The sequence below is a fragment of the Ochotona princeps genome, chromosome 15 (assembly GCF_030435755.1).
Source record: "Ochotona princeps isolate mOchPri1 chromosome 15, mOchPri1.hap1, whole genome shotgun sequence".
NCBI classification, from domain to species: domain Eukaryota; kingdom Metazoa; phylum Chordata; class Mammalia; order Lagomorpha; family Ochotonidae; genus Ochotona; species Ochotona princeps.
This window is the reverse complement of record NC_080846.1, coordinates 5,801,340-5,821,090: the sequence shown is the minus strand read 5'-3', so window position 1 is coordinate 5,821,090 and position 19,751 is coordinate 5,801,340. Positions and strand designations below refer to the sequence as shown.

General features: G+C 59.7%; 1 protein-coding gene across 3 annotated transcripts; it reads left to right on the top strand.

Annotated features, from left to right (window-relative positions):
* The first annotated feature begins 603 nt into the window (after positions 1 to 603).
* On the top strand, positions 604 to 19,751 carry SYNGR1 (synaptogyrin 1). Of its 3 annotated transcripts, none has more exons than XM_058673396.1 (4): positions 604 to 805; positions 14,807 to 15,044; positions 16,071 to 16,216; positions 19,352 to 19,751. In XM_058673396.1, exons 1-4 carry the CDS (start codon positions 707 to 709, stop codon positions 19,505 to 19,507), a joined length of 639 nt encoding a protein of 212 aa, XP_058529379.1. In that variant the 5' UTR covers positions 604 to 706; the 3' UTR covers positions 19,508 to 19,751. The 3 variants fall into 3 exon arrangements, with proteins under 3 accessions (XP_058529379.1, XP_004589547.1, XP_004589548.1); XM_004589490.2 differs by having other exon boundaries at positions 605 to 805; positions 19,286 to 19,751; XM_004589491.2 differs by lacking the exon at positions 19,352 to 19,751 and adding an exon at positions 17,038 to 17,221 and having other exon boundaries at positions 609 to 805.

Here is a 19,751-nt window from a genome sequence, read left to right as displayed (position 1 = left end):
TCCCTGCCAAACCTAGCGGGAGCTCTCCCCTCCTGACCTCACTGTGAGCTGTGCCGGGGTGTTGGCGGGGCTGGAGCTAAATCCAGGTCCTTGGATTTAGCAGGAGGGGACGGTGAACGCGTGGTTACAGAACCTAGTCCCTGGGTTAAGGAAAGCAGCACCTACTGGGGTGGGGAAAGGGATTTTCATTTAGAACTTCCTGCCCTCCGGTCGCCTCTGCGCCAGGAACGGCTGGGGGCGAGGGTGCCCTCCCCCTCCCGCAACACAGGGACACTCATGACGTCACCGTGAGAGCCGCGTAGAGAGGTGGTCTTGGTACCCGGGTCCCGCCTTGGAGGTTTCTCAGGGGTTTTTCATTCCTTCGACCAACAGCCCCGCGGCACCTGCCAGGGGCGCAGACGCAGCTCGCGTCCTCTGGCTCTAACTGGGGCAAACGCAGAAAATAACGCAGCTGTGCAGCGCGGACAAGGCGGCCGACCGGTGGCCCAGCGTCCTACACCTGCCGCCCCCGCCCGCCTCCTTCCGTGCGGGCGAAGAGGTCACCGCGCCAACGACGGGCGCGCCCTCGCCGACAGCCCCGCGTGCCGCGCGCGCCCGCGCCTCGCGGGAGCCCCGGGCGCGCGCGGGGGAGGGGGCGGGTGCGCGGCGCACGCGCACGGGCCGGCGGCGCGCGCCGAGTAGGGGGCACCGCGCGGGTGCAGGCACGATGGAAGGGGGTGCGTACGGAGCCGGCAAAGCCGGGGGCGCCTTCGACCCCTATACCCTGGTCCGACAGCCGCACACCATCCTGCGCGTCGTGTCTTGGGTAAGGACGGACCTGGCGCGCGGAGCGGGGGTGGAGTCGGCCGAGCTGCGACGACGGCGGTGGGGTGTGTGTTTGTGGGGGGGTGTGGGCTCGCGCGGCGCGCCCCGACCGACCCCGACCCCACCCCGGCCCCGGGTGCGGGCGCAGCGGCGGCGGGCGGGCGTGCGGAAGGCGGCTGTTAGCCATGGAGCCCTCGCCTGCGCCCGCGGCTTCCTCCTGCCCTGCTGCGGGCTCGGGGACGGGAGCTCTTGGTCGCGGGGGTCGTGGGCTTCGAGAGCCGCTGCTTCCGGGGGACACCTCCGCCCCGGTTCTCCGCTGCCGACTCCGTCGCCTCCACCTCCAAGCCGCGCGTCGATGCAGCTAGCGTCCCAGGTTGCGGACTAGCGACCATAGGGACGCTGCCTAGATCTTAAATGACCCTTTCATGTGGGGGCGGGGGGAGTCGGGATGTGGATCCTGAGGCGGACGTTGGAGGGAGTGAGGCCCTGGGGGTGGGGGTGCGAGGTATCCGGCCGTGTTCCTGGGCAGCGCTAGTGGACATGCGGGTCCCTCCCTGGTTTTCTCCCAGGAGCTGCCTTTCCTTGGTGGTGTGACCTTGGGCTGGCCACCACCCAAGAAATGTTCACAAGAAGGGGGAAAATTCACCTGCCAGGTGCCCAGCTCCTGTCTCTGCCTCAGTCTCCCCATCACAGGGAGGGCTTGGGGCCCCACCTGGGCTGCAACATCTCATCGCTTCGTGACACCCCCCATCCACCAGGGTGCCCTGTGGGGTACCTGGGAGAAACGACCCTCCCACAGTGAGGAGATGAGGGAGCCCGACTCTGGAGCTCTGAACCTGCAGCCCCCAGACAGGGCAGAACCCCCGGAGCATATGGGAGAGGGAGGGCCAGAGACTGTGAGCATCAGAACGGGCTTAGGTGGTGTCTGCCAAGGGGTTCCTGGGACAGGCTGGCATTGCCCAGGCTCCCCGGCTTGTGGGTGCTTTCTTCTGTTGGCCTGGGGCCCGCCCCAGATAAACACAGACCAGGAAGGGCTTGGAGCTGAGACATTGTACAGGGGCCGGTAGCACCTGCTCCCCAGCTGTTAGGGGACATGTTAGGATCCTCCAGCTGGGGTGGCTCCCCAAGCCTTTATCTTGGCACCTTCCATCCTGATCCTGCGGCCCAGGAGGGGAGTGTTGATGTGCTCACATGCTGGCATCCGGGCACCTTGATGAGGGTGTGAGGCCCACGACTCACCCATCTGCCAGTCGCCAGCTCCCCCACAAGCAGCCTCAGGACCTTGGCAAGAGTGAGGTCCCTGACCAGGGAGTTTGGGGGATGCCTGGCTGGTCCTGGGCCCTGGGTGGGCCAGACTTCTGGTGTGCTGGGGGCGTGGGCGTGCTGGCAGGTTGGGCATGTTGTTGCTGCCGCCTGGCATGGCTTCTTTTAGCTGAGCCTGATTGAGTCAGCTGGCCCCACCGGAGGGCAGTGTGACTCGGATGCAGGCCTGTGTGCCCTGGGGAGCCCGCAGCCCCTCTGCCGAGTGAGCCAGGGACCCAGAGGCCTCCAGAGCCCAGGGTTGGCATCTCTGTCCTATGCCATCAGAGAAGCTTTCATGGAAAGGGGGATGACTAATGAGGCCTGTTGGGGTGGGCAGGACTTATGGCTGTGCATGGAGGATGGCCACTCTAGCCTGGGCACCCACTGTGTGCTGGGTCACCTGTCACACCCGGGTGGGAGACCAGGTCTTTCTGTCCCCAAGGAGAGAGGGAAGAGTGTGCAAACTTGGAATTCTAGGATACAAGGGTTAGTTGGGCAGGCCCCCTACTCCCCACTCTCCAATACATGCAGCTTGCTGTGCTGAGTATACACCTGGGCACCTGGGCACAGGTGTTGGTACCTTTATGCAGGTAGCCCTTTGTAAAGCTGACCCTCTCTGGTGGTCAGAGTGCTGCCACTCCGCTACCCCCGGTTATTGGGAGGTTTAGCTTGGTAGGTGGAAGCTGTACAGCTTGGCTGCCTCTCACCACTGCACTGTGCCCCAGGAAACCGGGACATGGGTGACTTATATGTTTGTTTTACAATAGAAAAGAATTGCGGTGGAGGGGAGACCTTGTGTGAACCCGCACTTGGGGAGGGCTGTAGTTGAAGAGGTGCTGTGTCCAGCACCTGCCCCTGGCCCGCACCCTCTCCCTCCCCAGGTCCACAGTTGGCTCTGGCCTGCAGCGGCTTCCTCATGGAGTTCCCGCAGCCTGAGCTCTGGGACCCTGGGGGCTGGACCTTCCCATCTTCAGCCCCAGATGGGATGAGACAGTCGTGTTCTACCCTGGACTCAGACACCCCAGACTCCTACTACAGCCCTGGAGGATATCCAGGACCCCGTGAGTCCAGAACAGACTTTGGCTGACCGGGGGTCAGGAGCCAGCTCAGAGCTGTTGCCTCTGATCTGGGCAGAGCTGCCCAGAGGACCAGGACTTTGACTGCCACCAGGAGCAGCTGTGAGGACCTGAAGCAAGTGTCCCCTCCTGCCCAGGAGGTGGGGCTCAGTCCCAGGTGGCCCAGCAGCTGCTTCTCTGCGTGTCTCGGAGTCAGAGGGAGTGCTGGTGCAGGAACGCAGTACACAGCTCGCTGAGCTCGCTGAGCTTGAGGTCTGGGCTTGTGGGTTGTCAGAAGGGTGCGGTTCTCCCCCGCACAGACTCGACCCTCTTGCCCCGTCATCGGAGGGGGTGAGCCAACTGCCCGCCACCCAGCCTCCTGGCGCGCGGGAGACAAACACGTGGCAGTGGTTCTGTCAGTGCAGTTCTGCTTTATTTGGGAAACAGACACTCTTATATAGGAACAGCGAGCTGTGTAAAGCGGGGAATTCTAGGAAAGGAGGAGTACTAAGGACCAATCATAATTAGGGTCAGGAACGCATGCATTCTATACATCATCAGCAGGACTGTGGAAGCCTGTAAATAAAGGGGCAGGCGAACACGCGGTGTTCACAAGCACGGAAATGGCCCTGGCCAATCAGCCTGTCTTCAGAACAACTTGATCCCCGCCCTGGTTCACGCCCAGGGCTCTCCCCTTGGGGTCATCTTGTTCACCTTGTGTAACCTAGTGACCTACTTGTCATAGAGCCCCACAGAAGGGGGCAGGGGTGCTGATGCTGAGTTGGGCCTTTCCCAGGAGTCCTGGGATGCTGCCCTCTGCAGGAGGGGTCTCTTGAGCGTGGGTGGGCATCTTCTCCCCATTTTACAGGTGACTCAGGTTGGCCTCAGCCTGAGGACTGCACCTGCTCCAGGTCCTGGGGCTGTTAGAGACACTGAGCAGACCCAACACACAGGGCTCCACTCTGATATCCTTGTCTGGGATCCTGTAGCACCCCAGGGGACAGCTTGACAGCCTCCCAGCATCCCCAGAGTTAAAAAGCTGAGGTTGCTTTGCAAAGACAGTAGCTTCCAGAGAAGACCCCCTGAAGCCACGTTGTGTCTGTACACCAGCATCTCCTAGGGATGCCAGTTCGAGTCCCAGCCACTCCACTTCCAATCCTGCTGCCTGCTAATGTGCCTGGGAAAGCAGCGGAAGATGACCCAAGTACTTGGACTGCTGCACCTGCATGAGAGACCCAGATGAAGTTCTAGGATTCGGTCTGTGGCCTGGCCCAATCCTGGTTGTTAAAAGCCATTTGCAGAGTAAATTAGGAAGCAGAAAGTTTTTCCCTCCTCTTTGTAACTCCAGCTTTTTCAAATAATAAATCTTAAAAAGCAAAAGGAAAGATGGCAGAATCCCCACGTTGAACGCACTACACCCAGGAAGGGGGTTTGCAGTGGAGACGGAGTGTCTGACCAGCTCAGGTGTTTGGTCATTCCACACACACCCCAAGTGCCCCTGCCAGGGGCCAGCCAGCCCATGTCCCACTCAGCACAGTAAGAGCAGGACCGAATCAGCAAACCCTGTCCGGGCTGCTCGGGCTGCTGCAGGAGGTTGGCATGTCCCTCTGCCTGGAGGAGTATAGAGGGCTTCCAGGAGCTGGTGGTGTCTCCTGAGCCAGTAGCCCGCAGTGTGTGGTGGGGAGCAGGTTCTGGGAATGGTGGCGGGTGCTTAAGGACACAGAGAGCATCTGAGGACGCAGGGGTGGCAGCAAGAGTGACAATTTGAGAGGCCCGAGGGATAGGTGGGCACCGCCCAGGATGAGGGATTCATAGCTGGGTAGTGTGAAGCCTGGAAAAGGGCTCTGGGAAGCCCCTGTGACGGGGAGTGGGAAGCCCCTGTGACGGGGAGTGGGAAGCCCCTGTGATGGGGAGCAGGCTGTCTGGCAATCCAGCATCGGGCACGGCCCTGCCACTTACGCACGGGCATGGATTTGCAGTTAGCCCTGATGGGTCTGGATTCCCTCATCCTCTCTGGTTGCCCCCTGGCTGCTCTGTTCTTGTGGGGGTGGGTCTCAGGTGGGGTCTGCGGCAAGGAGACCGACAGATGTTACCCTGTGGTTTCTGCTATGTGTCTCGGACTTTCCTGCGTGTGGGGTTTGGGGAGCCTGAGAGGGTCTGGGGTTTGGCATCAAGAACAGGACCACCATGCAGGGCCTTGCTGAGCCTCATTTGTGAGCTGGGAGTGCAGTGCGTGGGCCTGGGGAGGCCCAGAAGGTTTGTGGAAATGAGTTTGCCGTGCACTTGCTGGGCGGACAGACTCCTCCTGGGGGCTTTGTTCCTCCCCTGTTCTCCCAGAGAGGCGACCTGGAGTTCCCAGGTCCTCGGCCATGTAGAGTGTCCCCCATGACCAGCCAGAGCCCGGAGGAGGAGGGCAGTAGAACAGGGAAGGCCGGAAGCGGCAGCAGGAGCAGAGGCAGATGGCAGGGCGGTTGGAGGGAGCCACACTTGGCACCCAGACCGGAAGAACCAGCTGCCCAGGCCTGTGGGAGGGGCGACAGAGCAGGGCATGGGAGGCGCCTGGGCCATGTCCACACTGCCCCCCAGCCAAGACGGCAGAGCAGGGTGTCAGGCTGGCTGCAGTGGGCACATGATCCCCAACCCACAGGCACCCCCAGGCACCCACTCCTGTGCTGAGTGTGGTCGGGCTTACTGAGATGTGTCGATCTTACTGTTTTTCTTTTTTTTAAGTTTTATTTTTAGAGCTGGTGCCATGATATAACAAGCTAAGCCTCCACTTGTGGCGCCAGCACCCCATATGGCCTCCAGTTTTAGTCTCGGCTGCTCCATTTCCCATCCACCTCCCTGCTTGTGGGCTTGGAAGGCAGCCGGAGGATGGCTCAAGTCCTTGGGATCCTGCACCCATGTGGGAAACCTGGAAGAAGCTCCTGGCTTCTGATTGGCTCAGCTCCAGCTATTGTAGTTGCAGCCATTTGAGGAGTGAACCAGCAAATAAAAGATCTGTGTCTCTCCTCTCTCTCTGGAACTCTGCCTTGCAAATAAAAATAAATGTTAGGAAATATTAATGTTTAATTATTTTAAAAGCAGAGTGGGGCATTGAGGTTGGAGCCTGGCATTAGGGTCGAGGTCCCTGGGTCTCTTGTCAGGCTTCTCTTCCAGGGATGGAGTCCTTCTCAGCTCCCCTGTGTCGGGGTGGCAGGTGCCAGGCACAAGGGATTCTTGAGGGCGAAGGGTGGCCATTTGGCCCTGAGCTGTGGGGCCCAGGCTGCAGCCATGCCAGGACCCAACAGAGCCTGTGTGCCCAAGCCTTCAGCAACTTTGCTGTCCCCAGCATCATCTGCACTGTAAGCTGGCTGTCCCTGGGCCTGGAGGGGGCAGGGGCCCCTGGCTGCAGAGGCCACTCGTAGACCCTGCTGGCCCAACCTCGGGCACCCACATCAGGCGCCCTGCCAGCTCCTCCCTGCGGCACATCATGGCGGGAGGTGATGCCATGCTCGCTTCCCCCCTGCTTGTCACACCTCACAGTCTTGGCCTCTCCCCTGTCCCCGATGCTCCTTGTCCCCTCTGCAGCTGTGATCCTACACCTGACCTGTCCTGGTGTTCTGTGGGTAGTGCCTGCAGCCCAATCATTGCTGCTTGATGCCACCTCTGTCACCTGCCCGCCACCCATGGGTGGAGCCTCCTTCCGGTCAGCTTGCAGACATACACCACGGCTATCCCAGGGCTCTCTGTGGTTGCTGCTCCAGGTCCCTCGTGTGGTGTCATTCACTGCCCGTGGCAGGTACTGTCCCACCACCTCTCATCCCGGTTATCGTGACCTTCCTGTTGCTGGATCCTGTGACCAGCTGCTACTGACAGAGCTACTTGGGCTTGCTGTGGTTGTGTGTGTGGTGGGGGGGTTGTTGTATGTCCTCCTGTTGAACTCCAGCAGCCCCTGGGGGTGCACCTGTGGCTCCTGCATACTGCACAGTGCGCCTGCAGGTGAGTGCAGAGGTGAGCGTGAGACCCCAGCGAAGGACACTCTGGGGCTGAAGGACACAGCAAGGCGAGGGCTGTGGTCAGCCAAGCAAGAGCCCAGGAAGGAGCTGTAAGCAGAGAGACCTCCACAGGCAAGGCCCAGGAGATCTGGGACAGCAGTGAGCTGTGGCTGGCACCCTGGCATCTCGCACAGGGAGTCCCGTGTGTGTGGGTGAGGCAGAGACTATCCTGCTGTGTCTTTCTCCTTCCACACTGTGCCCATTCAGCCTTTCCACCCAGCCTTCAGAGCTCCAGGCAGACAGCCCCTCCCCCTGACATCTGCTGGGTTGCCCCCAAGCTCACCGTCTCCTCCCACTTGCCTCCCTCCTGCTTGCTGTGCTTGGCCATGAGGACTGGTAAAGCAGTGGGCTTGCCCACCTCGTGAGGCGGGGAGGCAGGGCCTGGGGCTGTCTGCAGGAGCAGCCACGTGGTGGCTGGCCTAATAGGGGCAGTGAGGAAACGCACACAGGATTGGTCAGCCTTGCTCTTCCCGCCAGCTGCGGGGCCTCGGCCTCAGCTGCCCCGTCTATGGAATGGGTACTGTGGTGGATGTGGATGAGGCCCAGCCTGTGGCATGTCAGGCAGTGTTTGGCTGGCACCTGCGGCCCTCTGCCCTCCACCATGGGAGGACTGGGTGGGGCAGTGCTAAGGGGTCAACCCTGAGCAGGGGGGGCCTGAACCCCCTGGAGTTGTGTTGAGGCTTTGGCCCCTCCCACCCCACCCAGAAGTATTCCTTGGGGCAGCAAGGCCCCACCTGGGACAGCTTGTGGGCAGATTACCCCCTAATCCGCCTCAGGCTGCAAAGCAAGGAGGAGAACAGAATCCGGTGAGCCCTGGCTTCCTCACAGGACTCCGGGCTTGGGGGAGCGGTGGCTGCATTCAGCCACAGCCAGAGAGCCTGCGGGGCACACTGGGCACAGTGGGCATGGGGATACAGGCCGAGGGGCAAGCCAGGGATGTGGTCCTGCAGTGGGCATGATCCTCTGTCAGGCCCAGGGAGCCTTTCCCGACCCTCAGCATCTGGGGGAGAGACCTCACCCCCGAAGCAGGGAGCGGGAAAGAAGTGCAGTGACGGTGTACCAAGACGAATCAGGCCACTGCAGAAGACTGGCCTGGAGGTTAGGGTTAGGGTTAGGGTTAGGGTTAGGGTAGGAAGGTGGGGAAGGTGGGGGCGCAAGTGTCCCAGGCAGAGCCATGTGCAAAGCAGGGAGGAGCTTGGGAGGGGAAGTAGGGAGAGAGGTAGGAGTCTGAGGGGGCCGGGGGAGGGGTGGACAGGCAGGGAGGTCACTCCTCATTGGTTTGAAGAGATGGGCAGACTGTGGGAGTCTGCAGGGGTCTGGGGGCACCTTGAGATGCTGCCATGACTTGGACAGAGGTGACAATGGCCTGAGCCAGAGTGGGGCCCACAGAGTGATTTGGGGGTTCTTCAGGGGCCTGAGGGGAACCATGGACAGCTGGGAGGAGTCAGAAGGCGGTGCTGGGGCCAAGGTCCCCCTACCCCTTGTAAGGCCAGATAGATGGGAGAGCATGGACGCCTACGGCTGCAGGTGTCTGTTGCCCGCAGCTTCTCCTGAGAGAACCCGGTGTTTTTTTTTTTTTTTTTTTTAAAGATTTATTCATTTTATTACAGCCAGATATACAGAGAGGAGGAGAAACAGAGAGGAAGATCTTCCGGTCTGATGATTCACTCCCAAAGTGAGCCGCAACGGGCCGATGCGCGCTGATCCGAAGCCGGGAACCTGGAACCTCCTCCGGGTCTCCCATGCGGGTGGAGGGTCCCAAAGCTTTGGGCCGTCCTCAACTGCTTTCCCAGGCCACAAGCAGGGAGCTGGATGGGAAGTGGAGCTGCCGGGATTAGAACCGGCGCCCATGTGGGATCCCGGGGCGTTCAAGGTGAGGACTTTAGCCGCTAGGCCACGCCACCGGGCCCGAGAACCCGGTGTTTTTATCAGGATGTCAGAAGCAGGTGCTGGGACCACAGTAACCAGTGTACCCCCAAGTCCCACAGCCTGGGCTGAAGTACCCTGGCCTTGCAGGCACCCACTGGTGGTCTCAGGCAGGTCCCAGAGTCCAGGATCTGGAATCCATCCCACCCTGGGAGACAGGCGGGCCGAGTGGGTGCAGGCATGGCCGTGAGTTTTGTTCAGAAGGTTCCGGGAAGGATTGATGAAGAGGCTTTTAATCAGGAGGCACTCAGTCAGCACAGGTTGAAAAGGAGGCTGGAGGCTGACCAGAGGTGTCAGGCCCGTAAACGAGGCCCCGCCAGGCAAGTGTGAGGCCCTGAGGGTCTGCTCCTGTTGGACAGGTGAAAGGGTGGGCAGTGGCAGGTCATGGTTATTAGGCCACCTGTACAATGGCTGAAACAGGCAGGGGCAGGGGTCGCGATGGGCAGCTCCGTGCCCAGAAGTACAGGATCCTGAAATCCTGGGATTGAGAGATGCCTTCCAGTTTGTTTTTTTTCCGAGTGTGACATAGATCTGCACCAGGCACCATCTGGAGCCTGTTTTTAACAAGATCCAGGATTGGCTTCACCGGAGGGTGGGGAAGGATCCACGCGACTTGTCCTGGTTATCTCGGGGCTGGTGGAGGGTGGGGGTGGCCTTTTCAGGCCTGCCGTGCCCAGCAGCCCGCTAGCCAGGTGCTGGCCCAGGCTCTAGCTTCGACCAAGGAGTTTCCAAGCATCTGGGGCCGCCCAGCAGGCCAGCTCCCTCCTGCCGCTGCAGTGGCCAGGGTAGGATTCCATCCCAGATTAATTTCCGGTTCTCAGGTGGCTCCTGGTGGCTTCTCTGTGTGTTCCTTGCTGTCACCCCAGGAGGCCATCTGGCTCAGGGCTCCAGCTGTCCATCCCAACACAGGGTTCAAGTCCTTTCTCCACTCCTGAGCGGTGGAAGCCTGAGGCCGCGTCCTACTGCCGGGGACCCATCCAAGGGGCCCATTGCTTTGTGAGGTCAGCGGGCGGCGTGCCTGACACTGCTCCCTCAAACCTCAGCCTGCAGAGCGCCCCTTGTGCAGGGCAGGCAGCAGGCCTCCGGCCACAGTGGCTTCTAGACTCCCTGGCCCTCTCAGCCTCAGGGATGGTGCCTGGGCTTGGCGACCTGCCTCACCTCCTGGGTGTGTCCCCTCCCATCACACAGAGCTTATTGCTCGCTAGGGCATTGGCACATTGACTCTATGCTGGAAGCATCGGGTCACTTGCTGCGGTTGGGCTTCTGCCACCAGCTGACCTCTCCAGGGGCCTCCTGGGTAGCTGAACTGTGCTCTCTGCACCACTCCGCCTCCTGATGTTTGTAGGGACTGCTGGATGGAAAAGGACCTCTGACGTCCAGCCCCAATCCTCGAGCTTTTGAGAAGAGGCCGCCTAGGCCCTGCTGTGGGGTGGGGCAGCTGCACCTGCAGCAAGCACAGCCAGCCCCCCAAGGATCTGAGGTGGAAATCGCCTTTCCAGGGAGGAAAACCTGGGGCAGAAGAGGGACAGCAGGTGACTGGTAGTGGGCAGGGTTGTGTACTGACCATAGTGGTTCGTAGGCCAGGGACAGATGAGAGGGACAGGGCTGGTAAGGGGACCTGCGACTTCTCACTGCCGTTATAGCCAGAGTCCCTCCTGTGGCCCACCAGGCCTTGTCCCCCCACTTGGCCCATGTACCTCCCCAGCCTAGTGTCCATCGTGTTGTTCCTCCAACCCCCATCCCCCTCCTGCAGCCTTGGCATTGCCCACCCATCTGCTCAAACCCGCTCCCCCAGACCTGCCCCAGACTGGCTCCCTGCGTGGGCCATCTCTGTCCTTGCTTCAGTGGCCAGTTCAGCGAGTTCTGGGTCAGGCTAGGGCAATTCTGACCCCTTCCACTCACCTAGGCAGGCTCAGCTCATCCGGCCCCACTTAGAGTCACTGCTTTGCCCCCAGGGTCCCAGCAGGTGCTGTGCCAGTCCAGTGCTAGAGCCAGCAAAGGCCCCCAGTGCCTGTGCCACCCTGTCCGGCCCTTTGCCGGTGGATGGTGCGGAGTCCCCTGGGGACCGTCCTCTCCAGCACTTTCCTTCCCACCTCTCTGGGGTTCCCTGTCATGCTCTCCCATGGAGGCTTAGTCTAGGCGTTCCTTCTCCACCGTCCCCAAGGCCCCGACTTCCAGTCTTGCCTTCTTCCTGCACCCCAGGGAGCCTGGTTGTTTCCAGTTTCTGGTTTGTGAACCAGGTCTCCCCTTTGCCTGGGGCCCCACCCAGCTCTAGGAGGTGCAGTTCTCCCACCCTCCCCAGGGGTTGGGGTGTGTCCAGCAGGTCCTCCACCCCAGGGGATCTTCTGTTGCCACCCAGGACTGGACCTCTTCAGGCACATTCTTTCCTTTGTTCTTCTTTTCAATTTTATTTATTTTTTTAAAAGATTTATTTATTTTATTACAAAGTCAGATATACAGCGAGGAGAGACAGAGAGGAAGATCTTTCGTCTGATGATTCACTCCCAAAGTGAGCCGCAACGGCCGGTGCTGCACCGATCCGAAGCCAGGAACCAGGAACCTCCTCCAGGTCTCCCATGTGGGTGCAGGGTCCCAAGGCATGGGGTCATCATCAACTGCTTTCCCAGGCCACAAGCAGGAGCTGGATGGGAAGTGGAGCTGCCGGGATCAGAACCGGTACCCATATGGGATCCCGGGACATCCAAGGTGAGGACTTTAGCTGCTAGGCCACGTCACCGGGCCCAGAAGAGGCTCTTGATTCCCAATATCAGACTCTACTCTGTACTTTTCATAGAGGCCATTTGGGGAGTGAATCAGTGGATGGAAATCGCTGTCTTTCCTTTTCTCTGTAAAAATTAATAAATAAATCCTTTTAAAAATAAAATTGGGGCCCAGTGGCGTGGCCTAGCGGCTAAAGTCCTCACCTTGAACGCCCCGGGATCCCACATGGGTGCTGGTTCTAATCCCGGCAGCTCCACTTCCCATCCAGCTCCCTGCTTGTGGCCTGGGAAAGCAGTCGAGGACGGCCCAAAGCTTTGGGACCCTGCACCCGCGTGGGAGACCTGGAGGAGGTTCCTGGTTCCTGGCTTCGGATCGGTGCAGCACCGGCCGTTGCGGCTCACTTTGGGAGTGAATCATCGGACGAAAGATCTTCCTCTCTGTCTCTCCTCGCTGTATATCTGACTTTGTAATAAAATAAACAAATCTAAAAAAAAAAAAACAAAACCCTCTTCCAGGTCTCCCACCCAGGTGCAGGGTCCCAAGGCTTTGGGCCGTCCTTGACTGCTTTCCCAGGCCACAGGCAGGGAGCTGGATGGGAGCTGGAGCTGCCGGGGACATGAACTGGCGCTCATATGGGATGCTGGCACTAGAGGTGCCACAACACAGGCCCCAGGTAACCATTCTGAAGTGAGTGATGCCATGTGGGTATTCACGTTACTTTCTAACTTCCACCTGTGTCTCATTTCAAACTCTGAGTAGTGTCTGACAAGGCTCTGGGCCTGGGCCTCTGGCCTGGCTTTTCCTCCGTGGTACCTTGGAAGGAAGACTCCCCTCGGCTCGCTGCCTCTGACCGTTTCCACTGTCTTTCATTTTCACTTGTCTGCAGTGTTCATCCTCCTTATAGCTGGCACCGCCACTCCCTGCCTTTCTGTGGCTGAATACGCATGGGTAGACTGGTCACAGCTTCCTGTCTCTCTCTCTCTTTTTTTTTTCTATCCAAGGGACAGAGAGGGCCCAGAGAGAGAGAGCACTCCCATCTTCTGGCCGATTCCCCATTTCCCCTCACTGGCTAGGGCTGGACCAAGCTAAGCCAGGAGCCGGAAACTCACCCTAGGACTCTCCAGGGAGGCAGGGGCCCAATTCCCTGCTCTGTCCCAGATCTGAGGTAGCAGGAAGCTGGGGTCAGGAGCCGACACCCAGATGGAGATGTGCGTGTCTAAGCCAGTATCTTCAAGTCACATCACCCATCACCCACCCACCCACCTGCCCCGTGCGGAGGCTGTTTCTTTATTCATTTGTGGTGCACTCTTGGGTCAGAGCCCTCCTAAAGGGCAGGGCCCCGTGCCTGCCTTTGAAGCAAATGTCGAGTGGGTCTGCCCATGTTAAATGATGCTTTGTTTCCTAAGTGTGACACGAGTCTCTGTTTATTAACAGTGTGTACTGTGAAAAGCCTGTGCATGGCATCCCGCATGGGTGCTGGTTCAAGCCCTAGTTGATCCACTTCTGGTCCAGAGGATGGCCTGGGTGCTTGGGTTCTGGCACCCTCAGCCTGGCCCAGCTCTGGCTTATTGCCATTTTGAAGTCACCAGCTCGCTTGTTCACTCTCTTTCTGGGACTCTGCTTTTTTTTTTTTATGCACAGATGTCAGAATTATTTGTGCCAAAGCAAACATCTTTTATTTTCCATGAACTCCTCAACTTTCCTCATCTGTGTTCTGCATTATGAAATCCATGTGTAGATATCTTAACAAGACATGGCTGAGGGCCCAGCATGGTGGCCCTTGCCTTGTACCTGCCAGGATCCCATATGGGTGCCCATTTAATCCCAGCGGCCCCGCTCCCCATCTAGCTCCCTGCGTGTGGCCTGGGAAAGCACTCTAGGAAGCCCAAAGCTTTGGGACCCTGCACCTGCGTGGGAGACCTGGAGAAAGTTCCTGGCTCCTGACTTCAGATTGGCACAGCACTGGTTGATGCCTTTACTTGGGGAGTGAATCATCGGGTGGAAGATCTTCCTCTCTGTCTCTCCTCCTCTCTCTATATATGACTTTGCAATAAAAATAAATAAATCTTTAAAAAGAAGAAGAAGAAGAAGACACAGCTGAAAAGTCAGTTTAGTAAGGCTTCTTGGGGCCAGTGCCATGGTGTGGCATGCCAAGACTCTGCACCCCATGTGGGCACCAGTTCGAGTCCCAACTGCCCTTTTTCTAGTGCAGCTCCCTGCTAACACACTGGGAAAGCAGTAGAGGATGGACCAGGTCCACGTGGAAGGCCTGAAGGAAGCTCCTGGCTTCCAATCTGCCCAGCTCCAGCTTTGTGGCCATTTGGGAAATGAACAGTGGCTGGAAGAACTCTCTCTTTTTCTCTCTCTTTCTCTGTAACTCTTGCCAAAAAAAAAAAAAAAGAGACTTCGAACCCTGGACGTGACCAATGGAGGGGACGGACCTGGCTTCTGGCGCCGTGAGTTCATACAGCAGAGAAAGAGGAAAGGAGATGTGGAGGCAGAAAACAACGAATCTGACACCCCCCCCCATCACAGGTCGCTCTCCCCCTCCTCCTGTGTGCACTGTCAGAGGGGAGTGGGATGCCACAGATGCTCCTCACACGTATTACCTGCTGCTGGAAGGAAGTCACTCCAGACCTTCCCAGGGCTTTGCCGACTGGGGCTGGGCAAAAGCTGGCATTGAGGAGTGAGCCTGGCCCAGGTCCTAGGCAGGCTGGTAGATATCTGTTTAGCGGGGCACCATTCCGTTCCTGGAGGAATGTCAGTGCAGAAGCCCAGGAAGCCCTCTGGGGACCTGTCTTGGGCCACAGCTGCTGAATGTCCTGGTGGCTGCAGCGGAGGAAGGAAGCTGCTGACCCCTCCCTGCCCCTGCTGTGGCTGCAGACTCCACAGTGGCACTCACCCGCCTGTGCCTCACGCTGCATGACCCTGACTCTGGCGCTCTCCCACCCGCCCCCGCAGGTGTTCTCCATCGTGGTGTTCGGCGCCATCGTGAACGAGGGCTACCTCAACAGCCCCTCGGAGGGCGAGGAGTTCTGCATCTACAACCGTAACCCCAACGCCTGCAGCTACGGCGTGACCGTGGGCGTGCTGGCCTTCCTCACCTGCCTGCTCTACCTGGCCCTCGACGCCTACTTCCCGCAGATCAGCAGCGTCAAGGACCGCAAGAAAGCCGTCCTGTCTGACATAGGAGTCTCGGGTGAGCCAGCCGGGAGTGTGGGGATGGGGGCAGGGAGGGCCCCCTAGATAGGGGAGCTCAGCAGGGTCATACCCAGGGCTGGTGAGAGGCTGTGATAGGACTCCCCCCCAGACTCCTGTCAGGGAGGGCAGTAAGGAGGGGGCTGCTGCTGGGCCGGTTGCATGCCACTGCCCTGGCTGAGCCCCTGGCCACTAAGCAAGAGGGCACCCTAGGAGCTACAGCCTCTTCTCTACCCCAATTCCCAGGCAGCAGAACAGATTTTGCCACCCTGTGCCCTCCAGAAATGGCCTTTAGCAGGGACACCCTGTTCCCTGACCCATGGGTGCCAGTGATCTGACTGGCAGATGCTTAGGCAGGGGTCAGACCCCAGGCTTCAGCCTTGCGGCCCAGAAGGAACCAGAAGGAATGAGAAGAATGGTTCTCAGACTTCCATGGACACACACAGTGGTTTCTGTGTGTGTCCATGAACAGGGGGTTTGCCTGTCCCCTGGGCGTGGATGTATGCAGACACACACAGATATGGACATGGACATGAACTCATACATACACTTTCCCCCAGGCAGCTCTAGGCTCCCTTGGGCACGCCCACCCATCCTGCTCCCACACTGCCCGGAGCCCAGCTCTCTCTGAGCTTGGCAGCAGCAAGGGCTGGAGAAGCAAAGGCCCAGCGTGACTCCCGGCCTGCAGGCTGTGGGGATGGCGTGGGGTCCTCTTCCCTGGGGAGTGGCAGGTAGAGGTAGGGAGCTAGAAACTGGCATGTTGCAGCAGCGGGCAGCAGAAAGCTGGCTCGAGCTGACTACCAGTTCTCTGTGCCTGCTTCCCATCCTCCCTCTGGCTGTGGAACCACCGTGCCCTTCCTGTGGGTCCCGTCCCCCAACACTGGCTCCCCTCTTGTGCCCCTGCTGCTTTGCCTGCCTCCTTGGGGATAGGGGAGCATGGGGGGACACACTCTCCTAGGTTTCCTCATCCCCTCCCTGCCCTCGTCTCCTCCTCCGTGTCTGACATCCCTGATCTTGGGCATCGCAGCCTTCTGGGCTTTCCTGTGGTTCGTGGGCTTCTGCTTCTTGGCCAACCAGTGGCAGGTCTCCAAGCCCAAGGACAACCCGCTGAACGAGGGGACCGACGCCGCCAGGGCCGCCATTGCCTTCTCCTTCTTCTCCATCTTCACGTGGGTGAGTGCAGTGCTCGGAACATGCCCTCCTGTCCCTGGGGGCCTCGCCCCATGGGTCCTGGGTCCTCCCCTACCCAGGATCTCTCCCCCCGGCTGGCAGGACAAACACACGCCTCCAGACCCTCGCCCATGCTCAATGCTGAGTAGCCTTCCAGGAGTCATGCTCCCACCCACTGAGTTGGGGAGCACCCTCTGCTGGGGACCTCTGGGCATCCAATGCTTTATTTATTATTTCCTAGAGAAGCTAGAAAGCTGTGTTGTCATGCAAAAGCTAAGCTTTCCTTGGCGGTGCTTCACTCTAGTGAATCATATACTGGGGGCCCTGTTCTGGGCTTACCCTCCACCCCTTCCTGGGGCCCTCCCCCAAGTCCCCATTCTCTAGGCCTCCTGCACACGGAGACCCCCCAGGCGCCTCTGGCTAGGCAGGCGGCCTTCCCAGGGCCCTCATGCATTTTCTTCTGGGACACCCCCACTCACAGTACACCAAATGTAGAGGAGGAGGCCTGTGGCTCAGGCCCTAGGGGATCAGCCATGGCCAATCCTGTCCCCAAGACTGAGCAGTAAGACCCCAGTGTCCCCAGGGGATCTCAGATCAGAGGTGCTGCTGATGCTGCGGAGTGGGAACCACTAGGGCCTACCCACTGGGTGGACACAGCAAGTGCTGAGACAGGGTGGGATGCTCCGAGGCAGAAGTGGGTCGCAGAAGCCCAAGCTTTCCCGGAGCGGAGTTGAACCTGGGCTGTTGGTGGCCCTCCCGGCCGTACCGCTCGGCCCTCTGCCCTGCCCGGTCTCCCATCGGCTGCCCCTGCTCTCTCTCGGCAGAGCCTGAGCGCAGCCCTGGCCGTGAGGAGATTCCAGGAGCTTAGCTTCCAGGAGGAGTACAGCACGCTGTTCCCTGCCTCGGCGCAGCCCTAGGCCACTGCCTCCTGCCTGGCCAAGCGGGCCAGGGTGGCCGCCCACTCACACCTAAATTGTTGTTTCTCCTTCAGTAAACACTTACTGAGTGGCCGTTCTGTGCTCAGTGATGAATCGGGCGGGGGTCCTGGGAGGGAGAGGCGGACCCTGCGTGCTGGCCTGTCCCACGGCTGTGGAGTGAAGGGCCATCCTCCTGTCCCCATGGAGGCTGGCCCGGTGGGTGGATGGGATGGGTGCAGCACCTCTCTGAATCCGCTTCCCCGGGCTGACTAGTGACAGTACCCGGTGAGGCCTCGGGCCGCTGAACACCAAGGTGCTCAATAAGTGGTAGCTTTGCTTCTGCGTTCACTCATTCCTCATTCACTCATTTGTTCCTGCCTTCCACAAGTCGGGGGTCCTCCAGGGTAGTCTTCCAGTGGCAAGTCCTTGTTCTTCCAAAAGACTTGGGCTAGCCCCTGCCCCATGCAGGCAGGGGTGGCCGCGGGCATGAAGAGGCCCCAGGGCCTGGCCAGGGCCTCTGTGGACTGGGCAACTGGCTGACATGGGCCCCAGGGCCACAGGCCTCCTTGCCTCCCCCATCCTGCTGTGCTCTCGGCCCTGGGACAGAGACCATTCTCAGTGCCCGTGGCCAGAGTCCGAAGTGGCCATCAGCTCCAGCCCCCAGCTTCTGAGCAGGCAGCCCCTGCTCCCCGCCTGCCAAGGACCTGAACTCCCCGCGGCCCCATGCACAGCACCCCCGTGACACCCCTCTTTCCTCAGCCCAACCTCCCAGACTCCTGCTCCAGCTTCAGTCACCTGGAAAGTGCTGCCTCTCAGAGGGATCAGACCAAAAGCAAATGTCTGGGCACTGGTGTTCTAGAACTTTCTGGAAGAGAACACCAGAGTGCTGCCCTGCATTGGCCTCTGTCTGGGCTGGGCACTGGCACCGTCTGTGCCTTGGACACCCGCCGTCTCTCGGGCCGGCTCAGACTTCACCTTCTCTGCTCAGAAATGGGAATGTGGAGCTAGCACTCTCTGACCCCAGACAGGTTCCCAGGGCAGAGCGCCCTCACGGGGAGCCTCCAAGCAGCTCTTGCTCCCTGGCTCAGTGTAGACAGCGAAGGGGAAGACAGACGGGTGCTGTGTGCCCTGGCCTCTTCTTAGGGATCCAGTGCACACTGACAAGCTGTAGGATTCCCCAGCACACTCTGATGGACTCCATCTCCCAGGTTTGTCTGACCACAAAGTGCTTCTGTTAGCTTTTAGGTTCAGCAGCAAGTGATGGAAACCCCACATGACAGTGGCTTGGGGTGCAGCCCAAGGCCATGGCCCAGGGCTGGCATGGGTCTGTGGCGATGCAGCCCTCCTCCACCTTTACAATGTGGCTGGCCATCCTCGTGGTCCAGTGTGCCAGCCAGCGCTTCAGGCATCATGTCTGCAATCCATGCCATTCCAACATCAGATGAGAGGGTGGTACAAAGAACAGGAAGTGCCCCGTTGGCTGAAACGAACAGTTTGAAGAAGAGTTTTTTGTTTTTTTTTTTTTTTTTTAAAGATTTATTCATTTTATTACAGACAGATATATACAGAGGAGAGACAGAGAGGAAGATCTTCCGTCCGATGATTCACTCCCCAAGTGAGCCGCAACGGGCCGATGCGCGCCGATCCGAAGCCGGGAACCTGGAACCTCTTCCGGGTCTCCCACGCGGGTGCAGTGTCCCAATGCAACGGGCCGTCCTCAACTGCTTTCCCAGGCCACAAGCAGGGAGCTGGATGGGAAGTGGAGCTGCCGGGATTAGAACCGGCGCCCATATGGGATCCCGGGGCTTTCAAGGCGAGGACTTTAGCCGCTAGGCCACGCCGCCGGGCCCTTGAAGAAGAGTTTTAAGGCTGCCTACACCTTGCATGGTGGAGACCTTGAGTTTAAGTTGACCCAGCCTCAGAGCTGCCCCTCCCTCACCAGCATCTCTCTGGCTGGACCCTGGTTCTAGGCCACCCAAGCCTCCAAGCCTGGTTTCATGTTCCAGTGTGTGGGCCCCTTAACCCTCCTTTACCCCCTACCCCATGCCTTTTTATGTACTAACTGCCACTAACCCAGTGCTTTTGTCTGTCTCTCACCTAACTGCCCTCCCACCTGCCCCCTCACCCGCCCCGTCCCTGCTGACCCTGTCCCCAGGCGGGCCAGGCCGTGCTGGCCTTCCAGCGGTACCAGATCGGCGCCGACTCGGCCCTCTTCTCCCAGGACTACATGGACCCCAGCCAGGACTCGAGCATGCCTTATGCACCCTACGTGGAGCCCAGCAGTGGGCCAGACACCGCCGGCCTGGGCGGCACCTACCAGCAGCCGGCCAACGCCTTCGATGCTGAGCCCCCAGGCTACCAGTCGCAGGGCTACTGAGCCGCAGTGACCGCCTGCTCCCCGGCTTGCCCCCCTGCCCCCTGCCTCCTCTACCACCGCCCTCCTCCTCCTCCCCAGCCCCGTCCAGACATGGGGGCGTCTGCGTGTGTGCGCGTGTGTATCTCAAGGGCGGGTATCCAGCAAGGGAGGGACCCCACGGCCAGGGAACTTGTATCCATTCCCTGTGTCATGGAGCATTCATTGAGCGCCCGCTGTGTACCAGGCTTGTGCTGGTGAGCCCAGC